The sequence below is a fragment of the Cebidichthys violaceus genome, unplaced genomic scaffold, assembly GCF_023349555.1.
Source record: "Cebidichthys violaceus isolate CVI_PGR_0920_01 unplaced genomic scaffold, fCebVio1.0.p SCAF_17, whole genome shotgun sequence".
NCBI lineage: Eukaryota > Metazoa > Chordata > Actinopteri > Perciformes > Stichaeidae > Cebidichthys > Cebidichthys violaceus.
Genome location: NW_027176340.1, coordinates 6,409,158 through 6,425,574, shown reverse-complemented (window position 1 = coordinate 6,425,574; position 16,417 = coordinate 6,409,158). Strand labels below are relative to the sequence as shown.

The window sequence follows — 16,417 nt, the reverse complement described above, 5'->3', positions numbered from 1 at the left end:
GAATACCGCTTGCACACAGCGTCATCAGCACATTTCTGAAATTCTAACCTCCACATAACTTCCTTGTGACAAGGATCATTGAATAAAAGCTAAAGTGCAATGCCTTATGTGTGGTTGGATTTTAAAATACATGATTTAGCAAATGAATGAATGAACAAAGAATACAAGATGAAGATATCATATTCCTTTAATATTATGATATGATATAATATGATAATAGCATGTGCTATTCAGTGGGATACCCTTCCTAGAACCCAACTTTATTCAAAAAGCAATTTAAAAACAACACAGGTGATTCAAAATGCTCCACAGCTCAGAGGTAAAGTACACAAATATAAATATACTTCAACGGTTAAGAAGATGCTTTTCTTGGGTGTGCACTTGTTGCTTTCTGTGGTAAGTTACAGGTGAGGGTGGAGAAAACAACAAGAGCTAAGTCTTGTGTCATCGTTGTGTAAGTGGAACTCCTGTTACTAATTTTGTCACTACAGTTACAGCAAACCTCATCCTTATCTCATCACCCCTAAAAATGTACCATAATTACTGCCGTGGAAGATGTTGGAATTACCATTGTAGATAATGTAATTCATAATCTAGTTGTTACATCAAAGAAAATTATGCTGAATTTGACCACTTCTTTAAAAGTACAGCAGTCTTACCCTGTTCATTGTTCCATTGCCAGCTTCAGGAAGTGGTAGCGACAGATGGCTGGTTTCTCTGGGTAACGTCTGAGGTTGTGGACCGGCCTGCTGGAGAAACAGAAATAAAACTCAGACTGTGAAACAGAAAAGGTCTTAGATACATTATTATCTATTAACTACAGCCTCAATGAACTGTATTGTTGAACAGGATCAACACAAATAGTAATACAAAATATGTTAAGGAATAGTTTGCAAATATGGCCACTACTGTTCACTTATTTGCTTTCTTTCAGAGGGCTGGATTAGAATAGCATTAGCACCCTCATATCTGTCCATTAAATGTGCAGCTACAGCCAGCAGCCGGTGAGCTTAGCTTAGCACAAAGACTGGAAACAGGGAGAAACAACTAGCCTCTCTCTAAAAAGTAAAAAAATCCACCAACCAGCACCTCTGAGCACCGTTTTAAGGTGGGTTATGTACCTGACGATTTCTCGTCCGAGAACGTTCTGGACTCTCTGCTATAACCCACCCACAAAACGGTAAATGTGGTTTTTCACTTTAGTTTTTGTATGGATTAAACAAATAACATATAACTTGTTCATGTGTGAGCTTTGAGGTGCTGGTAGGTAGATTGTTTTCCTTTGAACAGAGCCAGGCAAGCTGCTTAGCTAAGCTAAGATCACCGTCTCCTGGCTGTAGCCGTATATATAACCGACAGATATGAAAGTGGGATCAACCTTTTCCTCTAATTTTCAACAAGAAAGCAAAAAACATCACGAAACATCACTAGAAATGTGTGTGTGTCCATATCAATGACATTGGCCAGATACTATGTAATATTCAGCAACTCTCCAAGTCTTAAGTTCAATGTGACCCCATGCCAAAGTGAGAATATATAGAGTGACTGCCACTCAAACTCATATACCAGTCTCCCCGCGTGCGTCAGACTTCAGCTTCCAGCTGTGGAAACCTGCCCTGTGATCACTGTGTGTGCAATCCTCTATGCGTCACCTCATGTCTATGTGAAGAGAAAATATGCGAGTCAGGGTGCTCTTCTTTAGGTCTTATGAAGTTCTTTTGGCTGAAAAGGTCCCTTTTAGTGCTGATCCAGTCAAACTATGTAAGCATATAAATGAGCCGACTATTTTATTCTACACCCTGACCTTTTTCTATCCTCTCCTTTGAGAAAAGAGGCTTTCATCCAGCTATAAAAATGCCTACCTTTTTAAGTTTAAAGTCATTTCAGTGAAAGTAAAAAAAGAAAAACAGGGATTCAGGAGGAGTAACAAACAGGGAATTAACACCGTCTGTGTTGGGTGCTTTACTTTGTCGGGGTTGCGTCCACGAGCCCGGCGAGGGGGTTTCCAAGACCTCTCCTTGGTGATGGTATTGACGTAGTAGCATCTCCCTGTGGGCAGGTCCGAGTACTGCTCCCACAGATCCATGATCTGGAAAGGCTGCTGTCCTGGGGCAGGGCTGGGGGGCTCCAGCTGAGACAGACGTTTCTCTGGCTGCATTTCAGTGTAAAGAGGGGACTCCTGCCAGGACAGCTGGGACAGATAGGATTCTGTTGGGACCTTGCAGGTAGAAACAGTAAATAGGGAAAGGAGAAAGAAAGTCGTGGACATGGAGGAAAAAAGTTAAATGCAAATGTGAAATTCACATAAGAAAATATAAAACAATATGACAGGACACAAATACAAAACTATAGATGGATAGATGAACTTTATTTATCCCAGATTGGGCTATTACTATAAAACAGCTGGTTGCAGTACTATTGAGCGAAAGCTAATTTAGGACTATTTTCAGCTGTGGATTAATGCACATTTGGTGCGCTAATGAGTATTAAGAGCAGCAGGATGGTGAATGTGTTATTGACTCAAAATAACCTTCAGTGCTGCATATTTATCGCTATGATGAACATGTCGCCCAGTGCAACCTGTGCCTGTGTTTTCTGATTGCTGTTTTGACAAAAATAAAACTTTATGACACAGAACAATATGCTATATTAGTCTCTGGCTACACCGACTATACTTGTTAACTGAAAATATTGATTGTTGGTTTGGGTCTTTAAATGGGAATTGCTGACAATAAGAACAACATTGAATATTACGAGCATTATTTGTAAATTACAGAGAGTAATTGTTGTTCTGCTTGTGCATTAGTATGGAAATACTACCATATGGTTCTGTGTATGTAGTACCACAAGTACCACAAGTAGAAGACATCAGTGCCTTGAACAAAACCATCATCTCAGTGTGTGAAGAAGAGACAGACATCACAAAGGGAAACAAGTAAATCCCTCCACCTCTTACTATGTAATAACCCGTCAGACTTTGGATTAAGACAGAGCTTATAGAAACGCATGTGCTCACCCAGATAGAGTGGACTAAAGCAACAGCTACAAGAGAGGACATCTACAAATCCAATGAAATTAATTGAAGAGATATGCATGAAACATCATCTTTCCACGAAATATAGCTGATACATAATTCACTAACTGATTGACTGGCTGGCTAGCTGGTTGATCCCTGTTACATAAGACATAGTTATTTCAGATAATGACTGAGGGGACATGGTGTGTATGGTTGCATGTGTGTGTGTGTGTGTATGTGAGTGAGTGAGTGAGTGAGTGTGTATGTCAGTTTACTCCAGGGGGATATACTGACTCTTGAGCTCACCTGAAACTTCCTGTCTCACTGTTTCCTACTGTTCACCTCAGTGGTTAAATTAAAACCAACTATGCGTTCCAATACGTATACAATTTAGCTTGCCAGGCATAAGATTTAGTATGTTCCAATACACAGTATGTAGTCTACGCAGTATGACAGATATAACTGGACGTCCTAGTGCATCTGCTCACGGTTTGCAATATGCAAGCCAGCATGGTTTTCTGGCTATTCTGGCCCAGAATGCTCTGCACAGAGAATATATTAACAAGAGGGTCAAAGTTCAAGGTTCAATGTAATGACAAAGTACTTTATTTTACAATTGAATGTTTAATGCATGCCAAAGTACTTCTTTTGTCAGGGCAGCTGCAGTATGCACTAAAAGTAAAGAGAAAATGTCTGCAATTCGGAACACAGTGAGAGTTTCTCAAAAGGATCAAATGGGGCCATGGCTGATTCAAACAATGAAATGTAGAGCACGTTAAGATCATATATACAATTATAATTTGACAAAAAGTGGTTTTCTTTCACTGGAACAAACCTGTATAATACTGGCTATGACTTTCTGACATGACACCAAAGAGATGTAGTGTTTTGCAAATGTAAAAAAGAAACCATCGAATTTGTAACAATTAAAAGAAACTATTTGATAGTTATGCAGAATGTAAGGAAGTTGCAGTTTTTTTGTGTGAATGTGTATTTGTGTATATGTATGAGTTGCCATTCCAAACTTTTCTCTATCACACCTAGTTTATAATTTGGATTTTGGCTGCATTATGAATGACATTTGTGCCATAACTACCTGTGGACGCAGAAATTTGTAACTCAAATTAAAAACAGTGTATTCAAAAATACTCAAATAGACTTATTTGTTAGTCAGAATATCTTCTGTGATAAAGGTCTATTAATAAACTGGTCAAATAGGATAGCTATGAATCATGTTAAAATATTACAATAATTACTTCCTGAAGTAGGACTCTTGTCACTATAAAAGACAAAACACATTTCACCGAGACAAATAGCTTGTTTTTAAATCCAGTTACAGATTAACAAACATGGAAATGATTTTCACTGACATCATCACCTGTTTGTTGTTTCCAGAACAATGAACGCAACCACTCTGTATGTGTGCGTCTGTGTGCATGTGTCAGCAGCCTTTTTGCTTTTTGTGACAGAGAACTGGTCAGTGCTGAGTGGATATAGTGAACTGCACTGCAATATTGTGTTTAGTCCTAACTGTTAGAATTAGGAAAAGTGGAACATGTGAGAGAAAATAAATAGTTTGAAGTGTGAACCTTAATTACATTTCATCACTCTCTTTCTCTGCCTGTGTCTCTCTGTCTCTCTGTCATACACTATAAGGTCAAAAGCATGTGGACACCCCAATCCACATCATGGTATTGGTCTGGGCCACTTTGCTCCAATTAAGGGAAATCTTAGTGTTTCTAACTTTGTGATGGGAGTTTGGTGAAGGCTATTTCCTGGTTCAACATGACATTGCCACTGTGCACAAAGCGAGGTTCATAAAGACGTCTGGTGTGGAGAGAACTAGACTTCTTTACAATACAACACCTTCAGGATAAATCTGAGTGGATTTCAGTGGCCGACCTCACTGCGGCTCTTGTAGCTAAATGTGAGCAAATCCCTGCAGCCAGGTTCTACAAGCTTATCAGAAGAGTAGAGGCTATTATAGCAGCATATTATGCTCATTGTTTTGGTGTGAGATGTCACTTATTACTCATTGGCATAAAGTTCAGGTGTACACACACTCTTGGCCATGCAGTGTATGGACAAATCAAGGCAGAAGTGTAAAAAAAAAACAGCCTTTAAAAAAAGTAGCTCTTCATATTCAAATGTGATTCTGCCCCCTGGAGGACAAAGATTAAATCTAATTGAAATTCATCATCAGTGTGGCAGCACTTAAAAAAGGCCTGACAAAAAAAGAATGGTGAGAGAATTTTGTGGATGAACAACAGGTCGTTATGACCTGAATGTGGCTGCCATTATCCTGCTCACTGGTATTAAAGGCTAGAGCGAAGAAGGTCCTCAGAGCGAAGGGGCAGATACAGAAACAGACAGGGAGGAAGAGGGAATGAGAAAGATAAAAAAGAGCACTGTCATTTCCACTGAGATCACAGCTATCCGAAGTCGAAAGTCATGCACGGTTCAGTGGAAGCAAAACTAGGCTGTGGGAGCTTCCCTCAGCTGAGAGACAGATAACCTTCAGTATTTCATTTCTCTCAACGACGACGCCTTGTGTAATCCCCTCTGATGTAATACAGGGAAGCGCCGACGTCACCACAATGCCAACTTGATTGCTGCTCTAGGAAGATTACAGCGGTCAAGTACAGACGTAAATCAAATACAACCTCTGCTGCCACAGCCGTCTGGTGGGATCGCGCAAGGTCTTTTTTAAAAATTTTAATCAGTTTTGTAGTTGTAGATTTATTTGTTTCCACCTGAAAAAAGCTTCTCCGATTGAATGAGATATTAAACAAATATCTCAATAAGTATGCTAACAGCTAAAGGCAAACACAAACTCCTATAATATCATTTTTTTTAAACAGCTGGTTTATTACAGTTTGGGTGTTATGACCTGTAAATCCATCAGATTAGGGAATTTGCTTGTGAGAGGAAGTCAAAATGAATCTAATCCCACACTTCTTCAAACACCAGCTATGGGATAGATTTGTTTGACCTATTTTACATAATTTACCTCACTGTAAATGTAGGATCAGAGGAAGCAGGAAGTAACAGTTGAATATATAGATTTTTGTATAACCAAAATCAGAAATCTGAAACAGTTTCATTAACATTTATGTATGCAAATACAAGAAATTTGTCTTGGTGTTTTGTTGCATAACAATAAATACAAAGCAAAAGTCAAGAGACATAATATAAAATAGAAAAAAAAAGAAATATGAAATAATATATCTGTTTTTAAAGTGGAAGAGCTGTTCAATTTGTATAGGAATGTGCAAAAATATTGATCAGGAGACGTACTAAAGTATAAGGTACAAAGAATATGTGCATGTGGGGAGATAGTAGCGATGTAACAGATAGCGTCAGATGTGAACTTGAACAGACCACTACTGTCAATATTTGCAAATGAATAAAACACCTGACATGACTTCTACTGACTAGACATGGATGTGTGTATGGATGAGCACAAAATATCACTGCCAAATTTTGCACACCGTGTTGCTTCAATCATTGCTCTGTTGCATTACATTTATTTTTTAGCGATCAGTTCTGTGAGCAGATCTTTGGTCAGACTTCTGCTGTCAATTATTTAGTGCAAGACATCGATCTCACAGGGACAAAGGTTTACTGAAACATAACTGATGTGAACACGCTATATTAACATGCTATTTGTCAACCTACGGGTTATTCTCATATGTTTGTCTATTATGAATATTGGTTACTATGATTTTCAACTTTTACTCACCACCTTGGTTGAAAAGATTTGGGAAACATGGATTTCAGCTTGAATAACATTGCTAGAGGAAAGAAGAGTCAGCATCCTGCTGCTTTCAAAATAACATCAATTCAACATAAATCATCTAAAACACCCGCTAAAGTTAAAAGTAGTACCCATGTAATAAAAATAGACAAAAATAATGACAATAACACCCAGGTTTACAAATACAGTACAGAAATTCCCCTTTACGCTCCAGTGTGGCTCTGCTGTGTGAACCAGATGTTTGAGGAACATCTGTTGGAAGTTTGTAGGGCTTGCCTCTTCCTACCTGCAGATGGGTTTTCTTGCCGGAGGCTCCCACCATGTCCCACTGGCTACACGACTTCTTGGGCATCCTGTGGTTGACGCGACTGCTGAAGCCGCCGCCCACCTCGTCGTACGGGTTCTCCATCATGTTTTCAGGCAGGTTGCTGGAGCTCTGGCTCCGAGTGATCATGGGGACCGCCCTGGGGTTTGGCGGTGCTGTTTTTGATGCCGTGGAAGCTGCAGGGCACCCAGGGACCATGAGGTGGCCTGACGGGGATGTGGGAGTGTTGGGGGTTAGGGTGAAACCAGACCAGAGGGGCAGGGTGGGGAAGCGGCCTCCACCCCTGCTGCTGTTGTTGTTCAGCCCCTGGAAGGCACTGTTGGAGTTGAGGTTTTCCATGGAGCGGAAGATGGGTTTGTTCACTGAGGGAGGAAGGCAAAATAAATTCTAATTTTACACAGATCAATAAAGAACATATTTGCCACTTTAATGAGAAAGTACTTTTCATTTGTCAGGAGTATATAAAAATAGGCTTTACCATACGGCTATTTTATAAAGATTATATATTTATTGAATTACCAGAAAACATGCTCTACCATAATATATATTGTTATCGAGATCTGAAATGAACTAAATCCAGATAGAAGGGCCCAGCCCTCAATGAAAAACACACACCAGATGTCTCCTCTGTCGTCCTCTCACACTTTACCTTGACGCTGGTTATTATAGGTCGTCTCTTTTGGGCTGGGAGAGAGTGACACTCTTGGCAGTATCCTGAGGTTGGAGCTCAGCGAGGCAGATACGACCAGGCGCTGCGGCGAGGGCATCGGTGCAATGGGCACCTCTGTCACATACGTAGCAGGAACATACAGTGGCTTTGTTTTGCTGGCCGCCCCGATCCGCCGCACCTGTCAAAGAACAAACCGATTTCAAAATGCTTTTGCTATTTTCTCCCACATAAATCCACTTAGTTCAACTGAGCGTCAACTAACACAGCTGAGGCCGGAGCGCTGTGCAGAAATGTGTTACAGTTCCTGTCACGTCCAACACATACATCAAGAAAACCCACAACTTCTCTTTTTCAACACATAGTTAGTCTTTTTTTTCCCAGACAAGACTTAATGGTGTCAGTGGCTAATGTCTCTTTTTAAAATGTGTTTCTGTAATTTGATAGATACTTTTGAACTGTCAAGAGATTTTGGAAGAAGTGTAACTATACACACATCACATGTAGATCCAAAGTCATTGGAAATAATAACAAAATATTATTTTAATTTGAAAATGGCATAAAATTAAATGTTCGATTGAAGAATTGATCCATATTAACCCTGTTTGAGAGTGAGCATACTTGATTGACAGGAGTCTCAGGCCCTTTTCACACAGCCTGTTCAAGGCGTGAGTGTTACGCCGTTATTTTGCCTCGCTGTTCTGTATGAAAAGTACGGCGACCGGACGTGGGGACAGAGTTGTTCCACCACTGACCCGAGGTAGTCACAGAGCAAAGCCGACGTCTGTGTGATAAGGTACAGCCGGCACGGCGGAACGGGTGTGACGTATATATTTGTGTGCCCACGACCATTGTGAGAGGTTTTTTAGCAACTAACCTAGAGCAATATTGGCAAATTTGAGACAAGGAGGTAATCAGTTAATTCGCCATAATTGTTTAGGATGCAATTTGCTGCCTGACCGGTATGTTAAACGTCACACTAGACAACAAGTATTTCCTGTGTAAGCAAAGCCTTATTCCTCTCAAAAACTGTCCAAAAACTGTAAAGAAAGCATCAATGGTGGGTGATCATATTCCTTAATTAAGTTTATTTTCAATACACTGCACTACTGCCGTAAATACTCGCTTGAGAAGTAAATCCGCAACAAAAAATAGTCCCCAACAAATGCACTAAAAACAACTGAAGCTGTTTTGTAAAAGTGTAAGTCTAGTTTTTAAGTATTTATATCAGAAAGAAAAAATGGGCTTGGGCCTAAGAGACACAAATAGGGTGCAGATGTCAGAAAGCATTGAGAGAGGAATCGCATCATTGGTGTTGGTCTTTTCATGGGATTTGAATATTGTTAATAAGTGCAGTGTTTTCATTTCAAATTGAAACTCTAAAACCTCCCTTCAGAAACCCATAATGCAGAATGCCATAGATGCTATGTCCATGTTTTTATAAATCTTTGGTTCCACTGACAAACTATAGATGAACTAATTTCTCACCTGCCACCAGTCAGTGTTGGTCTTTTTCAGTAGAATAAACCGTTCGCCCTCCCTGATGCAGACCTGCCGCCCATCAGCGCCACGGTAGTTGTAGTCGTACTGGGCCTCGAGGACCACCGTACCGCTGGGGACCCCACACACTGTCATGCTTCTGGGGGTCACCACAGGTGCTGTAGCAGGCTGCTGGTGCCCCACCGAACGGCGCCAAGTCCCAGACAGCATGGCTCGCCACACAGTCCTGTTCAGCAAGCTCTTCTAGAAGCGTGCTGATGGTTGGTACTGGTGATACTAGGTTTAGCACAGGGCGGGTGAGACTGGAGCCAGGCCAGTGCCATGCTCTGAAACTAAGGAAAGAACGGACAGGGAGGTGCAGAGAGAGAGAGAGAGAGAGAGAGAGAGAGAGAGAGAGAGAGAGAGAGAGAGAGAGAGAGAGAGATTACTGAAGCTGTCAGAGAACAATGAAACAATGTAACCATGTAACCTGGCTGTGTGCAGGTTCAAAGGAAGAGTACATGAATGGTTTAATCTGGGGAAAAACACCAACATGTATGACAAGTTACATTAGAAAACTATTCTGCATCTAAATAAAAAAGTCTCTTGTGAATAAAAATAACCATTCATTGCTTTCAGCTTCTCAAAAGTGAGTATTTTATCATTTTCATAACATTGTAAACTGAATATATTTGAATGATTTTGGCTTGTTAATCAAAACAAGATATTTGAAGAGATCATTTTGGGCTTCTAGAAATGGCCACGGGTAGTTTTCACTATTTTCTGGCATTATAAACCAAACGATTAAAGGCTTGCTCGCTTTCAGGTGATGAGTTAGATGAGAAAATCGATACCACTCTCATGTCTGTCCGTTAAATACGAAGCTACAGCCATAAGCCGGTTAGCTTAGCTTAGCGCAAAGACTGGAAACAGGGGCAAATAGCAAGCCTGGCTCTGTATAAACTTCAAAAGGTAGCAACATCCACCTAACAGCCACTCAAATGCTCAATAATGAATACGTCAGGTCTTGTTTGTTTAATCTGTACAAAAAAACAAGTACAACTTCCTGGAGTCTCTGCTGGTTGCCTAGCAATGCTCAGAGCAATAGTCTTTGTGTTAAACTAAGCCCAACGGACAGATGTGAGAGTGGTTTGATCTTCTCATCATACGGTAACATTCTGCCAGAAAGAAGAAACGAAGAAGCGTATTTCAACAAATGTTGAACATTTCCTCTGATCAATTAATTGAGAAGATTGTTTCACAATGAATCAACCATGTTTGTGGAAAGCTGTAACTACTGCGTTATAACTATAAAATGACCCATCTTTGTACAAGGTGTTAGCTTAGTTTGTACTATATATATATATATACACGTATATATACGTATATATATATATGTATATATAAATAACGGAAGTGGAGCTGCTACAATTATTTTACTGATTAACGTCACAATGCTTTAAGCAATTGATTCATTATTTAGTCTATGAATTGAAACTCAAAAAGACATTTACTTTACATGAATATAAAACAGAAAATCCTCAAATTTAAGATACTGGAATGAGCGAATCTGGTATTTTTTCTTGATATATAGCTTAAACAATTAATGGATTCTCAAAAGAATGGGCTATTGATTTTCTGCAGATCGACTAATCGATTAAGTGATTAATGATGGTATTGCCAATATTTATAAAAAAAAGTCCACTCCCAATTTGAATTTACTTGACAAAATGTCACTGCAGATATTTGCACAAAATCACTTTTCTATTGTCCTTTCATCCTGGTAGAACTGACAGACACGTGTGAGTGAATAACTCATGCGTTTGGAGGATGTTAGGAGCGCAGCATACCCAAAATAGCATCAGTCTCCGTCTCTCCACCTGAGCCAGCATCCCCAAGCTAAACCCTTGCTCTACCCAGCCAAGACCCACTTACATAACAGAACATCTAACTTTCTGCCAGACACATAGCAATACAGCGTCACACGGTACATGCACAAACCCACCCACACACACACACACACACACACACACACACACACACACAAAACGCAGACACGGGAGCATCCCTAGGCAGCTAGCAACAGTGCTTCAGTCACAGTCAGGCCCAACCCATATCAGTCTGGGTGAGAAGAAGAGAGGCAGCAAACTAGAAAAATCCCAGAAAATGAATAGAGACATGCCTCTTTATTACTGAGGGATTGAGGGGGATTAGAAACTGTAGATGGACAAGACAAACAAAAGAAGAAAAGTCTGAACGCCAGGGATATACAAAAAGAGCGCAAATAGAGCAGATAGGCAGGACTGAAATAAAAGGAAAGAGAGAAACTGAGACATGGAGGAATGGATGAAGCTGGATGGAGCTGTGAGCCATGTGAAGGCAGAGAGGGCAGGGTTAGCTGGCTGAACCTTGATAATCCCACTGTTATTAAAGCACAGGAATGAATCTGTGAACCCCACGGCTACAGAGAATTACAGTGAAATCCCTCAGAACCAGCATACGGGCTAAAGCACTGCAGGCCTGTCTGGCCAGCTAGCCGACGCTGGCACAGTGGAGCATTTTCAAGGCTCTCTATAAAAATGTAATGAATCAGAATAAATACCATTCCACATTAGGAATACGTAAATAGGGACGACTATACTGACATCTGCTGAGGTCTCTACGCTCACATTACACGAGTGGATACAACTGGCATAGGTAGCTGCATCCCATAGATGAATAAACGTATACATCAAGAAGGATACGCACGTCCAAAAACTTAAACATGTGCTAGAAATAAAAGTTTTGAGCTGGTCCACAGCCAAGTCTTCTGGTGTGCAGGAAGCCTCTTCCTCATTTTTGTAAATGCTTCCATCACTGTATTCACTTGCAGTAACACTGAGTGCTAAAGGAATACATCACCCACACAATGACCTTTTGTATATCAATCACTCAGCCTGCGTTACCGTGAATTCTTGAAGAAAACTTTTGTTCTTCTCGCATGCCTCCACAGTGATCAGAGAATCAACAAACAGAGGAATGTCTTCACATCGTGAACTAAATGTTATTTGATTCTTCATTCAAACTAAGTTTTCTTCAAGAATTCAAGGTAACATGGGGTGAGTAAGTGATCCTCATTCATTTTGCGGGTGAAGTATTCCTTTAGGGAACGAAACTGAATACACTGCAGCTGTCTATGTTTGTAATACCGTGCGCTTACTTAATTTATTCATGTGCATTTTTCCTGTTCATGTGAATTAGAGAATGCTTGTGATGCAAGACACATTTTAAAGTGTAATCTGATCTAATTTAAAATAAATGCCACCGAGACCTTGTTCTAGGAAAATTACAATAAAGTGCTCAAAGATCTTTCTATTGATGAGCTGTTGGTGCTCAAAAGCGCTCTTCTACGAACTCCAGGAGGGACAGAGGCGTAAGTCAGAGGTACAAGCCGAACAAGCAAACAGGAAACTAAACAGACGCATCGAGGTTCAACCACAGTTTGGGTCATATCCTCTCCATCTTGCCATTTGTTCTTCTGATGTGAAACAGCCAATAGAGTCTGCTGTGGTTAAATACAGTCAGTGATGCTGAGGCCCAATCTGACTACTGTGCAGCTTTTTGAGTAGCATTAATTACCACCAAGCTGAGCCTTGAAGCAGAGAGTAGATGTTTTTGGCCTAACAATCCTGCTGCATTGCTTCAGTAATGTATAATGTACTATTTAGATGGGCGGGGAAGAATTACATTATACCCTGGGTTTAAAGAAAGGCAGATTCATACAAACTGTCAACGATATCTATCATGTGTTCTTGTCCTCGTTCAGACAGGAAGAGCTCTTGCTGCACACCTGTTTGTCTTTTCCTGTCTCTCTTCACTGCTCAAAACATAGTGAATCACCCAATGATATTTAGCTCATGTCGGGCTTTATCTCACTTTATCTATTTGATGAGTCAGGGCTAAAGTTAGACACAATTGCTGGGTATCTTCAATTCATAAGCACATGTACAAATGTTCAACACGTACACAGGAGGCTTTATTGTGTCATGTGCAAAGTAGGCTGTTATAGCAGGGTTAAAGTCTCTTGATGTATTATTCAAGAGTTTAGGCACTTCAAAAATTCTCCCAAAGGGCAACGGCTCAGACTGCTTGCTAAAGGGTGACAGGATAAGTCAGGAATTGTGTAACCCTTCCTCACTCTATGATTTAATTATAGTTTTTGTGTCGGATTCACAACCTAATTGGCTATCTGACTTAAGACAAATAAAAATGCTGTCATTATTTTACCACAAAAAGCAAAAGCCGATTCCATCAACGGTGAAACTGAGAAGAAAACAAAAGAATAAGCTGTGATGATGACAAATTAGGATCTGCAAAGGAAAAATGAGGCCAGCCTGTGTTTCCATTTGCAGGTCAGATGGTAGTAGACAGGGCATTGGCGTCACACACCCAAACATACAGAGAGGCCCATATGGTGTCAGAGACAGACACGGGCACACTGCCACGTCTGTTGAGAGGAAATGATTGTTTTTGCCATGGGGCACAGGACTTATGTTGTTGTGTCAACAACACAAATGGAGGGATGAAGAAGAAAACATGGAGGGAAGGAAAAATGAAACATAGGAATGGAAAGGAATGAGAGCAAAAAAGACAAGAGGAGAAACACTTAGAGAGCTTCATGTATTTGTCTGTGTGGATTTGCTTGAGTTCTTTCACTCAGACTGTGTGTGCATGCAAGTCAGACTGAGCTGAAGAAATGGAGAGTATACAATTTGTGCATGCATGCGAGAGAGACAGAGAGAGAGAGAGAGAAAGATAGTGAGAGACAGAGAGAGTGACTCACCATGGTCCTGAAGTGAGAGAGTTTCTAGTCAACGAGATCACCAGCTCACTCCGCAGTCAAATCCATGCACGCAACCACATCAGTAAACCTTAAAAACAAATACAAAACCATTAGAAAAGTGTTCACATGTATTTAATCGGCTACACGATATGAAGAGTCATTGCTGCATGGCCTAGCAACATTTACACTCAATCTCTCTCTTTCTCTCATGTACACACACACACACACACACACACACACACACACACACACACACACACACACACACACACACACACACACACACACACACACACACACACACACACAGTTAATCCAATGCAGCGAAATTATCCTGCCTCCACTCATTGAACCCATGATAACCTACCTTCCCCCATTTAGCCAGCATTTTGCCCGAGAGATAAAAACAGAGGAAGTGACAGAGAGAGAGAGCGTCAGCTGGCTGACACTCATTCATGCAAATACACCATGTTAGAACTTGAGAAAGAAGAACATAGCGAGTGTGAGAAACAGAGCAAGAGAGGTCTTGTGTGCGGACTAAACAAAAGCAACCAGGAGCCCAGTTTATTGATTGGGTTATCGATCCCTACACAGAGCTGGCTGTTCAACAGTGCCACTGGCCATCAGGGATCCACCACACAGTTAGCACATCCACCGAATGGACATTAGGTTCACCCGAGTCATCTCAGGTTTGTTTACTTTTTAATAAGCTATGTTTTATATATAAAATGTGTCACATACATAGAATCATCAGTACAACGAATGTGATGCTATACCACCAACATTTTATATTTTCAGACCAGCCATCCTGACAGGCCACTAGATTAAATACTTTAGGGAGGATTACTGGCCCTCCTGGTGGGTTTGCATGTTTTAGTCAACCATTTGCCAAAGCATCCATACATTTTTAGATTTACTTCCCAACTTCCAGGCAGTCATGGCTTTCAACTCCTCTCACAATGGTAAGAAAACTCACTTGAAGCTTACTGGAGATTGATAATCCAATTTTTGTTGGATAAAATATTAAAGATGAAAGTGAAAACAGCCTTATGGTGTCAAACTCATATGCACATACGACAACCTTACCACACACAGCACACACGACAACAACAAAAATACACAGGATTATCATCACATTGTACAACAGTTGGCAGCCTGATATTTGAGGGAGGTATAAAAACATATGGTATGCTTTGTAAAAAAGCATTAATGTTATCAACATGTAGTTTATGGGCTTAGGTATGCATGCAAAACCTCCTTAAGATAACATTATCATGACATTGTGTGAAATACCCCAAGGCTGGAGGACATTGTGAGAGAGGCGATGAATGCAAATTGCCACGCAATAAATTATATGGCTGGTGGATGAAACGAGCAGGTGATGTTTTAAAAACATTTACAAAGCTGACAAAGGACACAGAGCAGCTGGGATGCAGAAAAAAAAAAGGGCAGGACCACAAGCTTGATTAATAAAATCAGAAAGAAGTTGCGACGTTCCCCTTGGGCTCCATATCAAGCAATGTCATAACTACTCCAAATAGCTCATGCCCCAAGTCACTGAATGACAAGTTCAGCGCCAACAGAGATGGTTTAAGATGGCAGGGCCGATCAAACTTCACCACACAGCAGGGCGGGAGAGGAGGGGGGGGGGGGGTCGGACGTGGAAGGTTTGGTGTCATATCATATCCATATTCATTCCATACGTTTGAAGTGGAAAGAGGGCAGCTTTAATAATCATGGCTACATGGTCTTCAAAGAGAGATGAGACATGGGGAAGAGGAGTATAGAGTGAATGAGGAACTTCAAAGGGCTGTTGCGTGCTCTCCCACATCCGTATACACATCGCAAACACATACACACACACACACACACACACACGTAGACTGTACTGTATTTACATACGAATGTCTATAACCAAAGGGTTCGCAGGAAAATGAGAGAGAAGAGAAGAGAAGTTGCTCCACATGATCCACACTGTTCAGTAACTTTAATCACCACAAAAATAAGTGCAACACTTAAAGCTAACAGTACTGCTGATTTAATATCTGTGTCAGCCAAACAGCTGCTGCTAGTTCTTTACAGTGACATGATGAGCCATGCTGCCCGTGCGTGGCCTCTATTGTTTCACATACAAACAAGCACCCAATGGTTGGTCTGTGCTGAGCCCCAATTAAAAGCCCCAGGTAAGGCTGTATGAGGTGAGGCCTTGCATCATGTATCCACATCACTGTGGGTAAAACCAGTCGTAGCACAGCAGTATATCTTGGGTTAAGCACAGAAGTGCCTTGAAATTTTTGGGAAATCAATGAAAAATCTCACCATGAGCTAGAAGACTAAACCACACCTGAAAC

At 40.7% G+C, this 16,417-nt stretch overlaps 1 protein-coding gene across 4 annotated transcripts in view; it reads right to left on the bottom strand.

Annotated features, from left to right (window-relative positions):
- The window catches only part of arhgap9 (Rho GTPase activating protein 9), a 41,108-nt gene that overhangs the window by 18,090 nt on the left and 6,601 nt on the right, over positions 1 to 16,417 (bottom strand). For 3 of the 4 annotated variants that reach the window (XM_068712373.1, XM_068712375.1, XM_068712376.1), the window contains exons 2-7: positions 14,067 to 14,154; positions 9,254 to 9,597; positions 7,748 to 7,946; positions 7,060 to 7,460; positions 1,967 to 2,218; positions 660 to 749 (exon numbers count right to left, since the gene is read on the bottom strand). In XM_068712373.1, the coding sequence (XP_068568474.1) occupies positions 660 to 749; positions 1,967 to 2,218; positions 7,060 to 7,460; positions 7,748 to 7,946; positions 9,254 to 9,475 (1,164 nt within the window). In that variant the 5' untranslated portion in view covers positions 9,476 to 9,597; positions 14,067 to 14,154. The remainder of the gene's footprint in view (positions 1 to 659; positions 750 to 1,966; positions 2,219 to 7,059; positions 7,461 to 7,747; positions 7,947 to 9,253; positions 9,598 to 14,066; positions 14,155 to 16,417) is intronic. The other variant, XM_068712374.1, reaches the window with a different exon arrangement.